This window comes from Phyllostomus hastatus, unplaced genomic scaffold (genome assembly GCF_019186645.2).
Source record: "Phyllostomus hastatus isolate PE091 unplaced genomic scaffold, TTU_PhHast_1.1 phas_contig_283, whole genome shotgun sequence".
Classification (NCBI taxonomy): domain Eukaryota; kingdom Metazoa; phylum Chordata; class Mammalia; order Chiroptera; family Phyllostomidae; genus Phyllostomus; species Phyllostomus hastatus.
In genome coordinates this window covers 1766110-1789127 of record NW_025333833.1, presented here as the reverse complement: position 1 = coordinate 1789127, position 23018 = coordinate 1766110, and the positions used below count along the sequence as shown (strand labels likewise).

The 23018-nt window shown below is 59.2% G+C and overlaps 1 protein-coding gene across 1 annotated transcript; it reads left to right on the top strand.

Annotated features, from left to right (window-relative positions):
• Window positions 1-7136: 7136 nt before the first annotated feature.
• Window positions 7137-16039, top strand: TMCO1 (transmembrane and coiled-coil domains 1). Its single transcript, XM_045838541.1, has 7 exons — window positions 7137-7354; window positions 7673-7750; window positions 10293-10352; window positions 12563-12609; window positions 13888-13955; window positions 14204-14348; window positions 15456-16039. The coding sequence occupies exons 1-7, from the start codon at window positions 7285-7287 to the stop codon at window positions 15552-15554; spliced, it is 567 nt and encodes a 188-aa protein (XP_045694497.1). The 5' UTR covers window positions 7137-7284; the 3' UTR covers window positions 15555-16039.
• Window positions 16040-23018: the final 6979 nt, after the last annotated feature.

Here is a 23018-nt window from a genome sequence, read left to right as displayed (position 1 = left end):
GTCTGCATCTAATCCGAGGGTGTGTCTGCTCACTAGCTGAACCAACTCATTAACTGAGCTAACTCATTACACGTCTCTGCGCTGTTTAATAATAAATATTTGACCTCACCCTGGCTGGTGTAGCTCAGTGGATTGAGCGCGGGCTGGGAACCAAAGTGTCCCAGGTTCAATTCCCAGCCAGGTTACATGCCTGGGTTGCAGGCCATAACCCCCAGCAACTGCACATTGATGTTTCTCTCTCTCTCTCTCTCTCTCTCTCTCTCTCTCTCTCCCCCTCCCTCCCTTCCCTCTCTAAAAAAAAAAATAAATAAATAAAATCTTTAAAAATAAATAAATAAATATTTGACCTCTGTGCATGTGTTAATACACGTCGAACCAAAGCTGTCGGGTAAAGGAAGGCCTGATGGGCGGGGGACTGCCAGCGTTCGCGGTGTGGCATTTCTGCTCTCTCCTGTCCCCAGGGCTCACTCCCCCACACGCCAGGTGCTGTGTCCATGCAGACGCGCTGAGGGTCCTCCCAGCTCTGGTGGCCCCCACGGGGACTGGCGCGTCTTCGAGCTCTACAAAGCGAGGCAGGCAGCCTGCAGTTCCCTGCGCCGTGTCATCCTCTCCGGGGAGTCAGGTCCCCGAATCCCAGGGCCCGGGATGCTCAAGTCACGTCTGAGCCTGCGGCGGCGGTGACACTGCGGATTCTGGATTCAGTGTGTTTTGGGGTTTTGGTTTTTTTTTGGCTGTCCTCCTTCTCCCCCCACTAAAACAAAACAAAACATACACTGACAAAAAAAACCCCACAAAAACAAAGGTTTTCAATAGAACGCAGAGTTAGAACAGATTCAAGGACGTATATTCTCTGGATACCTGTGGTCACTCTTGATTCGGCCTCATCAAGCTCTGGCCTGGGTCGCAGCTAGGGATGAAGTCAGCTCGAAAGGGCAGCTGTGGCTGTGGCTGCGGCAGAAGGACAGACGCTGCCGGCCAGTCCCCCGCCCGCCGGCCCACCCGCCCGCCGGCCTTCTCTCCCTGAGCCGCAGAACCTTCCCTTCTGCCTCCAGCCTGGGAGTCCTTCCCGTAGGGGCGCCACGCCTAACTCTTGAATTTCCGAGCACATTTCCCAGCAGAAGACACGTCCCTCCACTTCAGCACATCTCCAAAGCATTCTCGGTTCTCTGGATTGCCTAGCGAAGTTCTGCCACTTCTTTAAAACTTATGTTTCCGTTACAGTGGAAGTTCAGCGTCGTGTCGTGTTAGTCAGGTGCAGAGCATTGTGGGCCTGCGATCACGCGCTTCACAAAGACGCCACGTGGTGTCTTCCACCCACCGGCCCCTGCGGTGACAGACCCTGAAGGGGCAGCTCAGGGAAGGCGGTCAGAGGCTCTTAAGGCCCCTTCACACCAGCTCACTGGGGTCTCCATCAGTCGCATTCGCAGACGCAGCAGCGCCCACAGCTCAGCCACAGGCCACAGCAGCGTGGGGGATGCAGGTCTGTGGGCTCCACCCCAGAACCCGCGCGTGGGACCCCAAGGGAGGCCGGCAGTCTGGGGCCCAGGCGAGGTGCAGAGCTACTGTCCTGGTGATGAGAAGACCACAGGAGCTCGGGCCAGAAAAGCAAGGTCCGCAGTTCTGCATCGCTACCGACTCTGTGACCTTTGGTGAGTCTCTGAATTTCTATATGCCTCCGTGTCTTCGGCTTTTAAGTAACACCTGCCCCTGGCTTGTGGGGTGGTCATGAAACTAATGATTACACATTGCCACAGAGTAGCTGTTAAATGAACATCATTTCTCTTTCCCTTCTGTTTCCACCCCAGCTCTCTGACTCATACAGGAGCCCCACCAAGGAGGGGTTAGGAGTCCCAAAGATCAGGTCTTCTTCCTTATCCCCAAGGGCACAATAAAGTGAAAATTAAAAGCTCTGGCTGGGCAGGTCAGTTGGTTACAGCATCGTCCTGATGCACCGTGGTTGCGGGTTCGATCCCTGGTCAGGGCACATACAAGAATCAACCAATGAATGCATCAGTCAGTGGAACAACAAATCCATGTTTCTCCCTTTCTCTCTCAAATCAATAAATGAAAGAATTTAAATGAAAAGGTAATGTCCACAGTCCATAGCCAGGAAGTTCCCTTCACAATCAAACCCACTCCCTTTCCATCTTGGAAGCAACCAGATTTCCGACGCTTCTGGAAGGTCAGGTCGCACACAGAGACGCGTGCACGACACACACATGCGTGAGGTCACGGGGGTGCCGGCTGCCCTGACACGGGGTCATTCGCAGCGCAGACCGGGACCGTGTGGTCAGGATGCACACGTTAACTATCTTACCTGCGCTCTTTGTCCCTCGCACCTCCATAAAGCAACAGTGCTTAAAAATAAATAAATAAAACACCATTCACAAACGACCCTTTGGCACAAGATGGCAAACCTGGGCTGGCAGGTCCTCGGCCCAGCCCGACAGCCGGGACGCCCCGGGAGCAGGAAGGACATCGGTGGTGCCAGAACTTAATACGGTCCCTGTGGCAAACCGCCGGGCAGAGGAGAGCGGCTTGGCGGTCCCCACAGGGGCAGAGACGGTGGGCTGAACGCGCCGGAGGCCAGCGCCCTGGAAATGGGCATTTTCAGTGGGGACGGAGGTGCTTTTTCTTCTCCCTCACAGTGGCACCTCGAGGCGGCCCCCTGAAAGCGGGTCTGCACGTGTGATTCCATCCAGTGAGGCCACAGCCCCGTCTGTGCACGGGCTGCACAGCTTCGCATCCCCACCGGCAACCTCCGGGGGAGCGGGTCCGCCGGTCCCCAGCCGCACTGGCCGCGCGTGGGGTCCAAGTCCCGGATTTCTGACAAGGTCACTGTCCCCGTGAAGGGACGGCTGGGAAGCGTCCTCAGTGGGGCCTTAACCCGGCGTTCTCTCAGTGTGGGGGGCGGGGTGGGGGCAAGGTCATCTTTTCATCGGTCCAAGGTACTATTTTGGGGGAACCCCCTAGTGGGGATCTCTGCCCATTGTCTTGTGGTGGTTTCGGTCTCGTCATTTTTTTTTTTATAGCCATCAGCTTTGGTCTGTCGCACACGCTGCAAGTACTTCGTCATTTGTCTTTTGCTCCTGCTGCTTTTTGCCACGCAGGTGTTTTTACCCCCATTTCTGAAGAAACTTACTCCTGTTTCTCGTGGGACTTGGGTGGTTTCGTGTTTTTACACTCGAATCTCACTCGGGTCTCAAACGCACTTCACGCATAATTACTTTTCAAGTCTTTTCTGTCCTTACTGACTTTCTGCCTACATGTATCACACAAACTCTAATTGTGGATTTATCTATTTTTCCTTTCAGGTCTGCCTGTCTTTATTTCACGTTTTCTGAAGCTGTGAGTGTGGTGCAAAGGTATTGAAGAGTGTCAGGTCTTCACGTTGAACTGACCCTTTTGTTATGGTGAAGTGTTCTCTTGGGCCCCGGTAACTCGCCTGTCCTGGAGTTCACGGGCTCAGAGCGACCGAGCCCTCCAGCTCCCTGTGAGCGAGGCTCACGTGGCCTCTCCTCGAGTTCAGAGCCAGTGGAAGGAATTCTCTGCACGGGCTGGAGAACCCCGAGACCTCGGAAAACAGAACAACAGGTCTGTGTCCCGTGGGGAGCCACACCCCCGTGCCCGGGACAGGCCCAGGGACTCAAAGCCCGGGAAGGAAGAGCTGAGTCTCCCGCGCTTTGCTATATGGGACACGCATGTCATCCCTTCCACGGATATATCCGAGTATCTGCTCAGGGGCCCGGGGCTGGGGGCAGAGACTGAGCTTCCAGAAAGGCCTGGAGTTGGCGCGATGAGCTGATGGAGGTTCAGTAGCACTGCTTCTGCTATTTGTGTTTCTCTGTGAATGAAAATCAATGTTCCTTTGGCAGCCTAGTGCATCACTACGATGAAGGGTAGGAGTCTATCAGTGAATAACAGTGGACCAGGGGCCAACAGTGTATCACGGGAATACTGAGTAAGCATGACAGCGTGTATTTGGAATGGGAAATGTCACCTTGGATTTTAGCTTCTATTTAAGATGGCCCAGCCTCATGCATGACAAAAATAAAGCAAATCTGTTTATGTATTTAAATATTTTCAAAGACTCCTTATTTTTAAAAGAATTTTTTAAAAGATTTTAAGTATTTCTGGGGGGGGGAGGGAGAGAAACATCAATGTGCGGTTACCTCTCACGTGCCCCAACTGGGGACCTGGCCTGCAACCCAGGCGAGTGCCCTGACTGGGAAACGAACCAGCAACCCTTTGGTTCTCAGGCTGGTGTTCAGTCCACTGAGCCACACCAGCCAGGGCTCAAAGGCCCCTTCTAATATGACAGAAGTTGTAATGTTGAACTGAAGCTCTTATATTTCCCTCTCTTAAAAGCTTCCCCAGCCGCGTCAGGGTGGTCCCCATCCAGTTGAAATGCAGCCAGATTTACCCTGAAACCAAGGAAGCTCCCACGAGACCCTCATTTGCACGGGGCCCTTCTAATCAGGAACTCACCTTGGTACTTCATTTTGACCTGTAAGCCCATATTCTTTTCTCTTCAAGACAGTCCCAAGGATTGCAAAAGCTTCAGGGCCTGTAAGACTTAGAAATGTCTTTGGTCCAACCTTAGATTTATTAAACTATCTTTCTTCTTCATCCCATCTTATTTAGTTCTAAGAATTACTATTGCGTTCTTCTGAATTCTCTGGGGTTTTGCTCCTCCCCCTCAAACCCCGCTGACCCGACATGTTCCGCTCAGGGCCCCCTCACTCGGACACGGCCCGAAGGCAGCCCGACAGTGGGGCTCCCGACTGTGGTCTCCCTCGATGAATCCGCCCTCGATGAATCCGCCCTCGATGAATCCGATGAATTCATAGCTGCCAGGCTGGTTAAAAACTGGGAACGCTGCTTATTTTGCATGCTTACCATCCAAGCTCAAGATACTTTGGCAACTTCCCACTATCACCGAGCTCCTGAAATTGGGATGCCCGAGTGGCCAGGCATGGTGGCGATCAATAAGAGGGTACCTGAGGCCACACGAGAGATGGGACACCTTTTTAGTGACACTAACTTTAGTTGAGTTCTGATAATCCACTACCATCAGACCAGCCATAGGTGACACTTTTTTTTTTTTAAGGCATCATTTTTGCTTGATGGCATGTAATTTAAAACATTACTCCTCCCTTCTTTCTCTTCGTTTACATCAGACAGACACAAAGTCGGACTGAAAAGGAACACAATTTGGGGGGTGGCGCTCAGGTGCAGAGAATTTGATTCATTACCATCCTTGGGTCATGAGACATTCTTTGTGGGTGTGTTGAAGGACCCCAACATCCATCTATCCTTTCACTAATGTGCCCCAACAAGCACCCATGGCCTTAACACCAACACAGAAACTGGGGCACGACTCCACCTCCACCCTCCCCTCTGGTCCTCCGCCCCGTCGTCCAGCTCTCCCCACTCAAGGCACTGCCTGCGACACCACCCTTCTCTGGCTTCTCCCCTTCACGTCCTCACCAGGCGGGGGCGGGCACTTTCATAAAGTTATAAACTTACGAAAGCCCTGTTGCGTGCTGTGTATCATCTTTAAGGACTTACTCCTTCCACGTCCTATTATACAGGGCGGAGTGAAAGTAGGCTTGCAGTTGTGCGTATGGAAAATAGCACAACAATGAATAGATAATAATACAAGAGCGCACTGTTCTGCATCCTCAAACCGTAAATGTCCTTTTGCCTCACCCTGTACTGCTGGGACTACTCCGCACTGTGGCGGGAACTGTGGCAAACCTGCTTGGAGTGCTGTATGAACACATCGTGGTTGGCTTATCTGTTACTGTTACTCGAGCTGTAGATGGGCATTTGGGCCGTTTTCGGATCTGGGTATGAGCGCGCTGGCCCCCGTGAACAGTCTGGTTCCTGCGCCCTGGGGGGTGCTGGGGAGTGTCTTGTGGGCGTGCACTTGGAGCAGAGTGGCCGGCCACAGGGACTGCGGAAGCTCACCTTCACAGGGGAATGGAGTTTCAAGGGGGCTGTGGCGACTGACACTCCCACCAGGGAAGCGCTACAAGAGGTGCGGTCCCGTCCTCTAGATGGGGTCTCACCCTCTCTGCCCCTAGGTGCCCACCCCTGCTCCTAACGAGGCAGGAGCTCAGGGTCTGCTAAAAGGAGCAGGGTCTCTGCCTCCAACTCGAAAGAGATGAGAAATGCACACATAACTACAGAAGGACAAAAGCAGTGTTACCGGAGCAGTATAAATAAAGTGTATTTGAGTTTTCAAAGAAAAGAGCCAAAGACAGCAAATGCATGTTGTGGGGAGACATCAGTTCAGCGAGCTTCCAGGTTTACACTTACACACACACACACACAATCTGGCGGAAACCAGGCTGCTGAGACATTTTCTTTATACAGTTTTTAATTTTAATGAACTACCAACACTCAAAATTGAACTTTCCCATAACATCAGGACTTCTGGGTTTTCCTGGAAAACGGGGCGATGTTGGAAACGGGGCGCTCGCTCTTGCAGGGGGACTGGTTGCATGTCAGTGCCCCCTCCTTCATCCTAGCATCTCCCACCACTGACCCACGCCCAGCCTGCGGAGAGCATGGATTGATCTGTTACCCCCGCAGACACCAGGGTTCGCGGTCGCGTCTCGGACACCCCGCTCCCTGCTCCGTGCGTGTTCCCGACTCCCCCAGAAGCTCTGCTCCTCCGAGTCGCTGCGGCCACTGCTCCTGCTCGCCGTCTCCGACCACCCCGTCCACTGGGCCTCCGCGGCCGCCGGCGCACACCTCTAGGTCCCTAACCACTCTGTGCCCGCACAGCGCCCCCCTTCGCTAGGCCGCAGTCCGCGGGCGCCGGCGGCGCACGACCTCCGCGGGCCCAGCAGGCGCGCAGTACGTGCCGCACACGTTGGCGGAAGCCGGTCTCTCCACTTCGCAGCAAACGTTGGCTCCACTACCTAACCGGCCTTAGAGATGACGCCGCAAGTCCAGACGCGTGGACCCTGGCCCCCGGAAGGCGCGCCCGCAATCGGGCTGGCAATCGGGACCTGGCCCCTCGCTCCCACTCCACCTCTCGCGAGACCCGCCTGAACTCGGCTCGGTCTCCGCGAGGTTCGCGCGGCCACGCCCCTCGGCGGGCGGAGCTTCCGGAAGCTGTGCCCCGGAAGCGGAAGTGCGACGCCCAGACTGTCAGAGTCGCGGTGTTACTCGGTGGTCCCGAAGTCCAGGGAAACCGTCTCTCGCTGCATTCTTCGTGGCCGTGGAGCGCTTCCCCCGCGGCGGGTGGGAGTGCAGAGCCGGAAGTGCGAGATGAGCACCATGTTCGCGGACACGCTGCTCATCGTTTTTATCTCCGTGTGCACGGCTCTTCTCGCCGAGGGTGAGGGCGGCTGCTTCCCTGACGTGGGAGCTGGCCCCGAGGGGAGGGTCCCAGGCCCGGGGTTCCTCGCGCGGCCGCGGGACAGGTCGCCAGCCTTGCCTGCTTGGGGGCTCCACCTGCTCTACCCCGGGGAACCTCGGGGCGGCTCGTGCGCAAGGGCGGGGGAGGTGGAGTGCGCGCGACGGCCGGGTGTCTCTGGTCACGGGCGTGTGCGCGGAGACACTTCCACACCCCGCTCCAGGCGCTTCGGTTGAATCGTCAGTTGTTGGGGCCTGTGCAAACATGTCTCCATATAGCACGTCGCTCTTCCCGTTGCAGGTATCACCTGGGTCCTGGTGTACAGGACGGACAAGTACAAGAGACTGAAGGCGGAGGTGGAAAAACAGAGTAAAAAACGTGAGTACGGCAACTTCCTTTCTGACGTAGTTTCAGTAGAAAACAAAAGAAGAATTGGTTTCGATGAAAAAGAAAACAAAAGAAGGAAGTAGTTCCAGTGGGTCAGGTGCATGCAGCACCGACTTGCGGGGGGTGTTGGAGGAGCACCCGCTGATAGGGACACCGGAGAGGGATGCGGAGACGATGCCGACCTGGAGTCTAGTTAGGAGCAGACTTTTACGCAGAGTGTCTCCGTGTGAGTTAGGGGCGGTGGAAGCCCTGTTGACACAGGCAGCCTCGTGGGTGCTTAGAATTTGCCTGGGGAAGGACGTCCAGACAGAGGTCGTGGCAAATGGGCAGGAAGAGGGGCGTATTAAGGACCGAGGTGTGTTTCGGAAATAACAGGTTGTTACGATTGGTATCAAGGTGAGTGGTGTCCTCGGGGACAAGTCACGTTCTGGCTGGTTGAAGGCATGTTGGACGGAGAGGTTAGAACAAGTCTTGTTTGTTGCCTTTGGAGTGAAGCAGGAGTTTCCAGGGGACACCATGGGGGGCGCTGCTGGGGGTTCAGTGAGGACGGTTCTCAGGGGCTCTGTTTGGCTGTCCGAGTTCTTTTCTGTCTCGTAAAGATTAGATCTAACTTTTGCATCTTAAAATTCCTATGACTTCCTGCGTACTGGGACTCTTCTGTCTGTTTTCATACGAGTTTGGTGTGTTTTCCTTCTTGCAGTGTCTCCTTGGACCCTCCTAGCAACCGTGTGTGGTCAGTTGTGTGGACGTGACCCTCCTTTGTGGAGAAGGAGGTGGGGGTTAGCAAGGTTCAAGGACACGTCAGTGTCGCAGCAGAGGAAGAACTAGAGGGCAAGTCAGGCTTTCTAAATTGCTTTGTCTCGAATTGTCTGCCTTGTAGAAATGGTTCAAACTGATGTGGTTGCCGGGCAAAGCTTCCATAGTTAGGGTTTTTAGTGAAATTCCTCAGCGTGCTCACTTGGAAGGTGAGTGTGAGGTAGGCTGGTGATGATGGCAATGACCCTGTCCTTCAGGGGCGCTGTCAAAACTCAGGACGTGGGCGTGGTCTTCCCGCCTGTCATCTGCTCGCCTGCGGTGGCTTGCCGTGTGGGGCTCACCGAGGACGCGCGCCACGGAACAACGGGCAGTGGTCCCGTCTTCTAGATGCCCCATGTCGAGGGGACAGCTAGTGCATGCAGCACCCGAGACGCTGCATGGGAGGCGATAGGGCGCGGCCCTCGTGGGACAGATGTCCTCGCGGCAGATGTGTGCTCTCTGATGACGCCCTGTGTTCTGAGAGTGGTGATCTGTCCTCGCCGCAGATGTGTGCTCTCTGATGATGCCCTGTGTTCGGAGAGCGGTGTGGACCTGGGCGAGAAGCGCTTGTGGGGCTTCTGAGAAACGCAAGGCTGTAAGTAGATTTGAATCAGGACCAGATTCGTGTACTGATATGATATTTGGTGTCATTTGGAGCATACCGATGTTACCCAAAAAGCTGTCCTACTGTGCTGGGCCTTTGACAAAAGATGTTTTCTTTTTTATTTGAAGATTTTATTCATTTTTTTTCCTTTTGTTTTAGAGAGAGGGGAAGGGAGGGCAAAGATGCATTCTTAAAGGTACTGAGTGGGTTGCTCTGGCTGGTGTGGCCCAGTGGATTGAGCGCTGGCCTGTGAACTGAAAGGTCGCTGGTTCCAGTCCTGGTCAGGGCACGTGCCTGGCAGCGGGCCACATCCCCACTTGGAGACATGTAAGATGCAAGCAATCAGTGTGTCTCTTACACAATGATGTTTCTCTCCCCCTTTCCCCTCTCTCTAGTAGTAAATAAGTGAAATCTTAAGAATGATAAAAGGTACCGGGTGGGCCGATTCAGGCGGTCTCTGAGTATCGGCGACTTCGGGTGTGCTCTGAAGACCCTGAAGTCGCCTTTCGTGGTGTTACCTTGTAGCACCGTGAAGCTTCTCCGTGTTACTTCAGTAACCAGAGAGGTTAAAGTATGGATAATTTGCTGCTGTGACAAAATTGCATGAGAGCATTTGTGAAGTACAAATTATTACGAAGTGTGAAGTGTTTCTGTTTGCAGTAAAGCAGGACGAAGCTTTCTGAGTAATGTGTAAACCGAGAGGTCTCCGGAGCTCAGAGTGCGGCCATGCCAGGTCGGGGCAAAGTGTGTCCAGGGCACACGTTTTACGTTTGTCAGCCCCACCGTCCCCACCGCCTGTAACGGGGGGAGGCTCCGGTGAGCAGGCGTTGGCGCGGCAGGGTTTCTCTGCGGTCTCGTGGGCACCCGGGTTCCCGGCGGCAGCCCCCTCGCCGGTGGTCTGCAGCCCTGGTCCTGACCACGCCCTCGTTCTCCTGCGGTCCTTTACGGGCCCCGGAGTGCGGGCGCCTACCCCGCGGCCAGTGTGCGGGGCCCAGAGCGCGGGGTCGGAGCAGCCGGCTCCGTCGCGACCATAACCAGAGTCGGCGTGGGACTGGAGCCTCTGCCACGGGCTCAGGCTCTGTTTCTTTAGCTTGAACGCACGCTAACTGTCACTGCGTCCCTCTGTGTGTGCAGTGGAGAAGAAGAAGGAGACCATCACGGAGTCGGCCGGCCGGCAGCAGAAGAAGAAGATCGGTAAGCCGAGTTACTGGTGCGCGCGCCACACGGGTGTCCCTGGAAGGAGGGGGGTCTGAGCGGCCGACGCCGTGACGACGGTGCGGACAGTGGTCACGCGTGGGAAGGAGCCCGTGGCCCTCTGAGTGCTGGCTCACGCGGCCTGTCCCGCGTCTCCCGGCCGTTTGGCGGGCAGGCTCGCGCAGCTGGTCCTTGTGCTCTCGGCTATGAAAGGTCAGCCTCGGGGAGCGACGTTGGCAGCTGCGGCCTTTGCACTTGGCTGAGGGGTCCTGGCCTTGTCCGGGAGACATTCTGTGTCTCCCGTCTGGGGTGGTCGTTTCCGGTGGAGCCTGCGTCTCCTGCGTCCGTCGCTGCCCGGCTTCCTTCCCGGGGCTCACGGGGCGGGGGGCGTGGGGGTGGAAACCCACAAGGGCAGGAGGTTTTCTGCCGAGTGAGTCTCGTCTCGTCTGAAGACTGGCGAAGGGATATTGGCTTCGCGGTGTGTTTTACAATTTAATCACCGAGTGTAGTTCTCTCCCGAAAGACAGCTTATGAGTGACTGGACGTGGTCTGGGTGCAGGATGCTTCCCCACTCGGGATCGGGGGGACAGTGTGTTTGGTTCGGACACCGTGTTCTGTCCCAGGAGAGAGCTCAGCTGGGCCGCATGGTGCGGCGGCTTCTCCAGGTGAAAGCTTTTCAGTTCAGTGTGGGGGGCCAGGGGTCCTCCAAGGGGCCTGCGTGCTTAGTTCCATGGCCACATGCTGCTGTGTGTCTGCTGTGTGGGGCCGGTCACCCTGGAGAGACGCTGGGAGATGCGGGTGGGAGGGAGGGCGGGCAGTGGGGGAAGCCCAGGGCTCGGGCCGGAGGGGCAGAACGTCGGGGCGGGCAGGAGGGGAGAGGGTGGGCAGGAGGGGAGAGGGCGGTCTCGGGTCCCAGCACGCTGGGCTCTGTGCGCCTGTGTGACGTGGGGGCAGATGCTGGGCGTGCGGGCGGTGCTGGCTGTGGAGCTGGCAGAGGCAGGAAGGCTGCGAGGACGGACGTGCTGGAGCCCTAGGCTGAAATGCAGTAGCTGAGTCCACGGGGTGAACAGGACCCACGGGGAGACCGCACGGGGCGAGCGACGCCAAGGCTGAGGCCCGAGGGTCCGGAGGGCCCGGTCGGCAAAGGTGGACGTGGAGCTCGGAGAGGGCACCGCAGCGAGGGCGGCCGGGAAGCAGGGTCGCGGACGCTGAGGGAAGGGGTGCGGGCAGGAAGGTCCGAGGGCGGGTGTGCCGTGTCTGCAGGGCAGAGCGGAGGCGCCCGCGCCGGGTCGGAGAGCGGAGGCGGACCGCGCAGGTGGGAGACTGGAGCCCTGCCAGGCAGGCCGGAGCGGCGAGGAGACGGAGGCGGGTCCTAAAGTGGTGCCAGGGCGCCGGACCCCGCGGCCTCCACGCGGGACGCGGCCTCGAATTGCCTGTCACCGAGGAGAGGCGTGAAACCGTCCTTACGAGGAGCCGAGCGTCAGAAGCTCACCGGGGCTCCCCAGACGGGACACTCGTTAGGGGCTGCGGGAGGGACAGACGCCCTGTCCCTCCAGAGGTCTGCAGGCTGCGTGCCTGGGAGGCGCCCGACCGCCAGGAGTCTGCGGCCCAGGCCGCGCTGCTCTCTGTGGGCCGTGTATGTAAAGTCGATCCTGCGCTCCCGCCTGGGCGTTGGCGCCGTGAGGCCCGAGGTGACCAACTCCGGCCCGGCGTGGTCTGCCATGGGCTCCCCGCACATTCTGGGTTTGACGCAGGGTGCTGCTTCCTGCGCAGAGCACAGAGGGCTCCCGGGGCCGTTTTCAGAGCTCAAGCCTGAGCCCTGGCCGGGCGGCTCAGCCCGTTGGGGCATCATCCCGTGCCAAGGCTGCGGGTTCGACCCCCCTTCGGGGCACGTGCAGGAGGCAACTGAGCGCAGCGTCTCTCTCCTGTTGTCTCTGTTCCTCTCTCTGAAATCAGTGCACGTGTCCTCCGGGGAGGGTTAGAAAAATCACCTTGGAAGATTTCCACTTACTTAAATTGGACTAGTTTGGGGCTCTGCTGCCGGGGAGTTTCCTGTTGGTGCCGAGCGTGCCCTGTGCCCGGTGACCAGCTGGTCTGATAAACCGGGCGCGAGAGGAGCGGAAGCGCTCTCGCAGCCCCGGCGGCGGCTTCGGCTTCGCGTCTGCCGTGCTCCGCGCCCCGCGCCCTGACCGCCTCTGTGTTCCTTCCAGAGAGGCAGGAGGAGAAACTGAAGAATAACAACCGGGACCTGTCCATGGTAAGAGTCCTGAGCACACCTACCTTCCTGGTGAGCCCCGCGCAGTGCTTTAGCGGAAGACCCCGGTTTGCACCGAGACACCACGCTCCCCGGTTAGAAGGGTGGAGCCCCTGCAGGCAGGCGTGCGGAGTGGCGGCGTCCCGGCGGTGGAGGCGGACAGGGGCCTCGGGGCGGGACAGCTCTGCCCAGCGGCCATCCTTCGTTCCGTCCCCAGGGTTCCGGACTGGCCCCAGGTGGAGGGTCTGCTTCTTCCTTCTCCTAACGCTGCCTCTTCGGTCTGGGGGACCCAGCCACCCCCGTGTGTGTGTGTGGGGGGGTTACAGAGGGCCTTCCGTGTGCCCTTTGCCCTCGGAGCGTGCCGTGCCGTGTGCAGCCCGGGGTTCGAGACCACCTGCTCGCAGTCCGCCAGCAGCGGCTTATCCGAGCGTCTCCTGCTGAGGCGGAGGTGGGCCGATGCCAGGGCCGGACCGCTCTTCCTTCTGAGTCCCGGGCACCTCGCCTGGGGCGTCTGCGCTCTGCCACAGTTGGTCCTTAGTCACTGAGAGACCTTCGGTGGATATCTTTATCTTGACTTCTTACTAAGAAGATGATAATTTAGAGGCACATTTTTAAAAAATAACTTATTTTTCTCTTGGCACAATTATTTCACGTTCACCGTAGCAAATTTGGGGTGTACCGAAAGGGGGGTAAAGATGCAGCTGCCACAGCTGCTGATCGTGCCCCTTCCCGGCCTCCCGTTGGCTGTGCCCCTGTGGCGTGGCGGGTGAGGAGGAAGTTAGCTGCAAGCAGCGGCACTTCCTAACAATGGCCCACGCGGATGAAGGTTTCCCCACTTGCTCCCGAGGTCAGGAGGTGGTGACCCCGGCCGGGGGGGGGGGGGGCGCAGCTCAGGGACACCGTCCGGCGTGCAGGCAGCCGGCCGGAGCCTCAGGCTGTTGGGCCCTCCCTCCGCCTCACCCTCAGGCCCCCTGCTCTTCGTTCCGGCAGGAAGGAGCGGCTCGAGGCCTGGGGCACGGCGCTGGCTCCTCCCTTTTCCGAGTCTCGGTCCCGCTTGTGCTTAGGACTCCCCGGCGGGATCGGGCCTCAGGGCCGCCCGGGGCGGGTCCCCCGCGGACAGCCAGGAGAAGAGGGCGGGCAGGCGAGGGCGCTCGGCCCGCAGGCGGCTTTCGGCTGAGGAGCGCCTGTAGAGCTGTGGCGTGAGAGCAGAACTCGGGCGGCGTGCGCCCGGGGGCGGCGGCTGCCCCTCGAGGAGTGACCGTGGGTGTGGTCTCCCCGCAGGTCCGCATGAAGTCCATGTTCGCCATCGGCTTCTGCTTCACGGCCCTGATGGGCATGTTCAACTCCATGTGAGTTACCGCCTGCCGGCGGCTGCGGCTCTGCCGCCGTGCCGTCCCCGGGTCCGGGAGGGACGGGTCCGGTGCGCCCGTCGTCCGGACCCCAGGGTTGGCGGTCCGCCCCGCCTTCTCCTGCCCGCGCTCTGCACGAACCGCACGCACTCACACGGACGCGATCCGTGTGCATTCCCGGGCCACCCGGGGCGCGCCGCGGCCTTCCTGGCCGTGTGAAAACCGCGGCCTCTGCTCTCTCCTTCCAGATTTGACGGCCGAGTGGTGGCCAAGCTGCCGTTCACCCCGCTGTCCTACATCCAGGGCCTGTCGCACCGCAACCTGCTGGGGGACGACAGCACCGACTGCTCCTTCATCTTCCTGTACATCCTCTGCACCATGTCCATCCGGCAGGTGAGGGCCGGGCCCCGGCGTTTCAGGGGACGGGAGACCGCGCGTACGCCGTGGGGCGTCACCCAGCCTCCGGGTGCGGTCGGCTGTCGGCTCCCGAGGCCCCACCCGGGTCTGTGCGGGTGTCCTCCCCGAAGGCCAGAGAGGATGCCGGCGCCTGAGGCCTAGCTCCTCGGACCACGCCCTGTGGGTGGGCAGCGAGGGACGGCGCGTCCACCCTGCTCACGGGGCCCGAGTCAGCCCTTCCTCCTGGGACGGCGGGCGTGCGCCGTGGCCCTGGGGGTCTCCCCCTCGCCTGTTCTGGGGCCCAGTGTCCAGACTGTGGGTCGGGGTCACTGACCCGTAAGGACGGGTGGAGGCTAGAGGCCCAGATGTAGCTCACACGGCCCGCACTCGTCCGGCGGCCGGCCGCCTGTACCTGTCTGCCCCCAGGGCTGCGCCCCTGTCTTTGAGGCTGGCTTTATCCTCGCACTGCTCCGGCCGGTTTTACTTGCTGTCGGGTTGATGTGCTTAATGCCTCGTCAGCCGATGCAGCCAGAGTGCGAGCCAGCAGTGTTTCTGAGAGCCGGCTTCAGTAAAGGCCAGTCTCTGAAAGAACCGTGGCGTCCGGTCTAGGTGGGGCAGCTGGGAGGCTGGGGGCCGGCTCACCTGGAGGAGGAGTCGGGTGCAGGTGGCTCTGCCGGGGTCCGAGGGCCCTCGCTGCTTTGGAGAAACTGAAACGGGGCGTTTAGGTTCCGGCCTGCGAGGCGCGGTGATGACCGAATCCACGCAGGAGGCCCCCTCTCAGGGAAGGGCCCTCCGTCCAGACGCCGCTCGTGAGGGCGCTGGAGGTGTTCTGTGCTGAATGAGAGGGGGCCGCCCTTTATGGGTCTCCACGGGGACAGGCAGCTCCTTGGTTCGCGGACGGGAGCGCCGCCAGGTAAGAGGGCGTCCGTCCGTGGCCTCCGCTGCGTCGTGGGCCCTTAGGAAGCCACACGGCGGCGGTCGTCCCGCTGGGGCTCCTCCCGGGCGCTGCTCTGGGGGCCTCCCCCCCGTCCCCGGTGGGGGGGCCGAGTGGTGCGCCTCTCTGCAGCTTGTGGTGACCCCGCCTTCGCCCCGCCTTCCTCGCAGAACATCCAGAAGATCCTCGGCCTGGCCCCTTCGCGGGCGGCCACCAAGCAGGCCGGCGGGTTCCTGGGCCCGCCACCCCCCTCCGGCAAGTTCTCCTGAGGCCGGGAAGAGCGCTGTGCTCCCTGACCCCCGCAGAGGTGCTCGGGGAGACCAGCAGCCGCTTCGTAGCCAAGCCCTAGGCCGCCGCCCGCCGCACTTGGGCCTCTCCCCGGTCCTGCCCCGGCGTCGCGGGCGGGACCCGGGGTGAACGGCACCCGCAGGCACCCGCAGACCAGCCGGCCGGCGCGCTGGGGCCGGGGCCAGGCCTCCGGTCGGCGTGTGGGTCAGGGACGTCCTGGCGACGCTGCTGCCGCGCGCACCTGCCCGTCGGCTCGCCCGGCCGCCCTCGGGGGCCGGCCCCGAGACCGCGGGGAGCCTGCAGGCTGCGTCTCCCTGAGCCCCCGGCCGGCGGGGAGACGGGCGTAGCTTCCCCTTCGTTGGCGACCCTCGATCGGAACTGATTGTCGTGTGTGTTTTTCAAGCCAAATGTATGACCTGCAATCAATAAAGAGGCCCAAGTTGTAGCTGGCTCGCCCGCAAGGAGAGATCTGTGTTGTTTTGCCGCATTTGCTCATACAGGTGTTCAGTAATCTTAGCGTAAAGGTAAACGCTGGCCAGGAGGAGAGGGGTTACGTGTGCTCAATGTCCTGCTTTGTCATGTTCGTCCCCTACGCCCCAACTGTGCAGCCGTCCTGCTGCAGGGACTGGAGGGGGTGGGGACTCGCAGGGGCAGAGACAGGTGGGTCCTGGGGTCCTGGCCAGCCCCCCGCCCCCCAGGCGGCCTGCTGGGCACTCACGGGGGCACCCGCAGCGAGGCTGGGACGCAGGATCCGGGAGGCAGGCAGGCAGGCAGGCAGGCCTGCGCCGCCTCTCGGGGAGCTGTTCCAGTTACTGGCCCTGAAAAACGTCAGGACTGCTCATCTGGACGGCAGCAAACCAGACCGTCGCTGAGTTACTGCCCTGGCGTCCCAAGCCAGGAAGCACGTGCTCCCTTGGAACCCGTGGTCCGGCGGCTGTGCTGTGTAAATGACGGCACACCCTCTTCTAGGTAAAGGGGGACCGGCAGCTCGGGCATCGTCGGTGCCCGCCTCGGGCTGCTGGGGTGTGCTCGCAGCCCGCCGAGGCCGCGCCTCTCTCACCAGTGCGGCACCCCTGAATTTCTCCACGGGGACTGCGTAGGTCCCCGGACCTGAGCCAGGTGAGCCTGGACAGCGTGTGCGTGTCCGTGCTCATGGCTCCTGGCCGGGCTGTGGGCCCTCCCCGGGGCCGCCCTCTGCGGTGGGCCAGGGGCTGGAAACGAGCCCCCGGAGCCCCCGTGCACCCCAGCCAGGATCACGGCTGCACACTGGCGTGCCGTCGGATGCGTCAGCAGACGTGACACCTCTGTGTGTCCCGCACCGCCCTCCGGCACCAGTGAGGGGCCCCGTGCTCTCCGTTTGGACGGCTGCGGACCAGACCATCACCAAACTGGGTTAATTCTCCTTCAGTTGCAATTATTTATTTTAGTTCGATGTTTTCTTCGAGTTTGTAAAGTTTTAGAATGGAAAGAACCTCACAAATCAAAGTTTCTAGAAGTATAGTGTGAACAGCACCCAGGTACCCACTGTGCAGCTTGAACACTCACTGGCTCTGGGTCGGTCTCGTGTCTCGGGCATCGTCCCTTCTACCCTCCGCCGTCTGGGGCTCTCACACACGTCTGCGGTCTCGGTGCCCTGACACCCTGCACACAGACAGTCTGGCACCACAGAGCCGTCTGTGGACATCGGAACTCGCTACGTCTCTTCAGAACGGGGAGCCACCCAGGACAGCCCGGTGGCGGGTGAGCCGCCTAAGTCAAGTTGCACCTGTGGTGGCGGCTTTTCAGACGGAGGGAGGGCCACAGGCTCTCCGAGGAGGCTCCCCGGAGCGCCGGCCCCTCGGGCGAGCTCCCAGCCCGCCGCGGGGACCGGAGGGAGACGCACCCAGAGCTGATGATGCCGACGCTCTGCTCGCCACTCAGGTTCGGGCCTACAGAGGTTTTACGTAATCTCTTCGACCGGTGTCTCTTTTATCCGGTGCTGAAAATACTGGTTTTCAGTCCAAGGAATGATAGGAGTGAAGTATCACATAATTACTTACTGGCGTAATCCCGGAATGACCATTCCAAAGTCTCAGAAAATCAATACCAACATTAATACTGAAATACGATTACTGAAAATATTCGGGGTGTTTTGGGGGAGGTGGATGGGTATACTTTTTATTTATTTATGTATGTATTTATTTTTAGCGAGAGGGGAAGGGAAGGAGAAAGGGGGAGACAAACATCATTGTGTGGTTGCCTCTCATGCACCCCCTACTGGGGACCTAGGCATGTGCCCTGACTGGGAATCGAACCAGCAACCCTTGGGTTCACAGGCTGGCGCTCAGTCCACTGAGCCACCCCAGCCAGGGCTGGGTATTCTGTAAGATACATCCCACTGCGGTTCACAGGCATGTTGCGGACATTTCTCCGCCCCTGGAGCGGTTTCTTGGTGGACTGGGTGCCGCTGAGTGGGTGCATGCACGTTGACACCCACCTGGGTGACTTTGCTTCCAGCTCTCGGGCCACGTGCTGTCCTTGCCCTTATCGTCACGGAAACAGCGCACACGTCCGAAAGGGCTTCCCGGCTCGCCAGAAAGCGTATTTAACCTGCACAGGCGTGGGCCCCTGACTGCCCCTTGTCACCCTGCTCTTACACGTGCCACCCACTCAGAAGCCCTGGGACGGGCGGACACTTGGGCAGACACCATTCTGTTTTCAGCCAGCAGCAGGGACGCTGTTCCCGGACGGAGGAGGACACCTGCTGGGCAGAGAGCGGAGCGGCAGGGAGACGTCTCCAGTCTCCAGCTCCCTTGCTCGGGTCCTCGCCTCTGTCCCGCCCACGTCCCCACACAGCGTCCTTCCGCCCCCCCCACCCCCCCGCCCCCCGCCCCCCGCGGCCCACCGCCCCTCCTCTGCGGCACCGGTCTGTCTGACACCGCAGTCCCAGCGCGGTGGAGCTTCCGAAGCCTCTGTGGAGACGTGGACGGTCCAGCACGGCGGGGCCCGGCCCCGTCCGGCTCTGCGGCTCTGCAGCTCCCCCTCCCCTCCCCACACCTGCCCGCTCCAGGCCAGGTGCACAGAAGTGTCCTCGGATTCTGCGTCCCCACCCTCTCTCTGCCCTCCACTCCCTTTGCCTTGTCTGCGCGGGGTGTCTCCCTCTTACCCGCCTGCTCTCCTCCCAGGACCGTCCTCACTCGGCCGGGTGAGCGAGTCACTTGGTAAAAAAAACAGGCAGAAAGACTGCTAGCTGGCTAAGCCCTCGCGGCCTCATCTGGAAAATGGGGTTCATGCTCCGGTCAGAAGTCCCTTACCCGAGTCCTTGGCTGGGTCCTCTGTCCCCTCCGCAGAGCGCCCCCCGCCGCCCCTGGGAACCCCCCGGGGCGGGTGCTCGTGGCCTCTGCTCTGCGCTCCGGCTGCTGCCCCAGGAACTGTGGCGTTACTTGTTCATTACAGCCCGCAGATGACATCACGTAAATTAGTGAAACTCGAATGCGGAAGGAGAATGGCTGCTAGGGAAACTCGTCGGAGTAAGTCACTAAAAGCAATTTGCTGACACTAATCGCTTTGACTCGGGTGTGGGGGAAGTGACAGAGGACAGAGCAGTGACACAGACCCAGGCAGGCCCCGTGCTCCGCCCCCCCCTCGTGCTGCAGGCCACCCTCCACGCGCGAGAGGCCGAAACCGGATGTTGGAGCTGATGCGTTTTGCTTTGTAAAAAACATCCGATTTAGGGAAACATCCACCATGAAGCATGGAGTTTCCATCACGACGAAGTCTGTTTACATTCTCCCAACTTTTTGGAACCGATTTGAGTTGCCGGTGTCTGGTTTTGGGTCATACGGCGGAAACATTTGCAGAAAACAGAGGATTCCTGGGCGTAAACGAGCCCTTTCCCTGGCTCTCCTCCTTGGCTCCCGTCTCTCCGCCCCGACCTCTGTGGCCCCTGTCCTCGCTGAGACTGCGCAGCGCCCTCGGTGGAATCCCGGAGTGCCCCCGTTAGTGGGATGCCTGACCTTGTCCGGGGGTGGGGGGGGGACTGGGTCTGCCTGGAGCAGAGGCCCCGCCCCCTTCGTGGGACGCCTGACCTTGTGGGGGGGGGGGGGGGGGGGGGTGGGGGGGGGGCTGGGTCTGCCCTGAGCAGGGGCTGCTCCGTCTCCGGTCTCCAAGGGGCCTCTCTTCTTCTCAGACTTGCACCGTCAGTCTGTAACAGCTTGTCTCCCTTCTTAAAAATAAATTTCAAAAAGCCCTGGCTGGTGTGGCTCAGGGACTGAGTGCTCGGGCTGTGAACCAAAAGGTCACCGGTTCGATTCCCAGTGAGTGCCCATGCCTGGGTTGAGGGCCAGGTCCCCAGTGGGCATTGCGTGAGAGGCAACCAACTGATGTATCTCTTGTGTATCGTTTCTCTCCCTCTCTTTCTCCCTCCCTCCCCCTCTCTCTAAAAATAAAATATTTAAAAAATAATTTAAAGAAGAAGATAATATAGACACATGGTAAAAAAAGAAAAGCCAGTTATTTAAAGATATAAAAATGGCGAAAATGTCTGCCTCTGCGCCAAGCTGCCCGCCCCTCCCGTCGGCGCCTCGTCCCAGACAGGCCGGTCCGGGCCGGGGCGTCCATGGGGGTTTGTTTCCTGTGTCTGCTTGGCTGTGCGGCCGCGTCGGGCCCAGCACCACTCTGCGTGTTGCTGTGCGGGTACATTTCAGGTGTGAATTTCAGGTGTGATAAACATTTAGAGTCAGCCCTGGCTGGTGTGGCTCAGTGGACTGAGCGCCGGCCTGCAAACCAAGGGGTTGTCGGTTCGATTCCCAGTCAGGGCACACGCCTGGGTTGTGGGCCAGGTCCCCAGTAGGGGGACGCATGGGAGGCAACCACACACGGATGTTTCTCCCTCTCTTTCTCCCTCTCTTCCCCCTTTCTAAAAATAAATTAAAAATATATGTTTCTTTTATAAGAACAGCCATTTACAATTAGTAGATTCTGAGTGAAGCGCGAGGCCCTCCCTCACGTGACCGGAACCTCGTCCAAGAGGCTGAAGGCCTCAGAAGCAAAGACTGAGCCCTGGCTGGTGCGGCTCAGTGGACCGAGCCCCGGCCTTCCAACCAAAGGGCCACTGGTTGGATTCCCAGTCAGGGCACGTGCCTGGGTTGCAGGCCAGGTCTCCAGAAGGGGGCGCACAGGAAGCAACTACACATCGATGTTCATCTCCCTCTATCCCTCTCTTCCCCTCTCTAAAAATAAATAAATAAAATTCTTAAAAAACAGCAAGCACTAAGATTTTCCAAATAAGAAGGGATTTTCCTCAATTCTGCAGCATAGAAATGCCACCCAAGTTTCCAGCTTGCAGCCCTGCAGAATCTGGCGTCAAGATGGCAACATCAGGTCTTACTGGAATTTCCGCCCGAGTTCCTGCCCAGCTGGCCTGCCGGCCTGCCAGCCTGCTCTGTGGGCCTCAGACCTGCCAGCCCCACCACCATGCGAGGCAGCTCCCTCGTCCACCTCTCCCACGCCCTCTCAGGACACAGTATCGACTCTGCGTCTCTGGACAACCCTGGCCCCCCAGGTCCGCACTTCGCGCCCCCAGGGGAGGAACTCTGGGCTGCAGGTGGCATGTCCACTCAGCACACGCCTGCCCAGTCACGCGTCCCCCGCCCCCGCCCCCCTGCCCCCCCCTTCCAGCAGCACCCACCCGAGGGTGTGCCCCTCCTCTGGCAGCTGGCACACTCCTCCTCCTCCTGGCCCTCTGCCACTCTGAATTCTCACCCTGATCCTGCAGAGATGGCCGGCAACGCCCTCTGTGGCCCCTCCACTGCTTTGGGAATATTGCCAGCAAGCTCCTCCTGGGAAGCTTAGTGTCCTTGTAAATCTCCCCAAGGCCAGCTTTCTGGGGTGCCAAATCCCCTTTTTCTTTGAAAAGTGACCACCCAAATAAGAGTGAATTTCGATGGCGACCCTACTGAGGACAAGGTCTGGACTCTGGCGCAGTGAGACAGTGAGGGTCTGCTTCCTGGGGGCACAGACCTGGGCGGCAATCCCGGCTCCTCCCCCTGGGGGGCAGCACTGTGGCCTTTCTGAGCTAGCTTCCTCCTCTGCACTAAGGATGACCCACCTGCAGAATGGCCCCTGAGATTGCTCTCCAAGCGCCACACCCTAGCTCCCAGCTCAGTCTGTGCCAGTTTCCTTATCCTTGCCAGGGTCATCGTCACGGTCAGCTGAGTGGCCGGAAAACACACACACCTGGGCCTTGTCACCTGTGAGGCTCTTGTAAAGCTCTCTCTCCGTGTTAAGTTCTGCTCATAATGTTTTAACGACACCAGTAATAAAAGCACAGGTAGTTAAGGTGAACAGCGAGATATTTGGGAGAAGGTTTGTCGTTTTATAATCTATGAATTATGTCAACAGACGTCACGACCGCCTTTCTGAAAAAGCATCAAGAACGGCAATTTGTCGAAATGCGTTTGTTGGGGCAGAAATTGCACAGGGGCATGGCCCCACACCCCAGTTAGAGGCGGGTGGTCTGAGGCAGGAGGTAGGAGGGAGGGAGGAAACTCTGGAGGTGCCTGAGGGCTAAGACGAAGGACACTGATACAAGACGGGAGACCCTGTTCTAGAAGCGGTTATCCCACTTTCTGGAAAAGCGCTGAACCATGGTGACTCACGAATACACCTGTGCAGGAGATGCTATGTGGCCCCTGCTTCATTATAACAGCATTGTAATAAATCAGCTTTGTGCGACCCCCTTCCCCTGGCCAATCAAGGAAAATCATGGGAGACCACATGCACTGTAGCTTAAAAGTAATGTAACTACTTGTACGTGTGCAATAAAGGCCCGCCAAAGCCAGCCGGGAAATACCTGCCCTGTAAGAACAGAATCCCACCCGGCTGGCGTAGCTCAGTGGATTGAGCGCGGGCTGAGAACCAAAGTGTCGTAGGTTCGATTCCCAGTCAGGGCACATGCCTGGGTTGCAGGCCATGACCCCCAGCAATGGTACATTGATGTTTCTCTCTCTCTTTCTCTCTCTCTCCCCTCCCTTCCCTCTCTAAAAATAAATAAATAAAATATTTTTTTAAAAAAAGGAGAACAGAATCCCTCCAGCCCCTGAGGGTCCATCTTTGCTGGAGTTGGCCTGCTCCCGCCTTCTGTGGAGTGTACTGTCACCTAATAAATCTCTCTCTCCCTTTCTGCCGTGAGCTCCCTGTGTGTTCAGTTCAATTCATTGTTCACGATCACGAAGAAGCTGGGTACCTTTGCTCACCTGTGATGGTTTCCGCGCACACACATGGCCACCCTGGGGCTCTACAGTACTGGTCACCACACCTGATAGGTTTGGACTGTGCTTCCAGTGGACGCTAATCACAGAGGGAGCCGCTGAGTGCGGCCCCGGTGGTCTCCGAGTTTGTGGACCGCCCTCCCCGCCTGAGGCCGCCCCCTCCACACCGCAGGAGCATGGAGAGGGCTCGTGAGG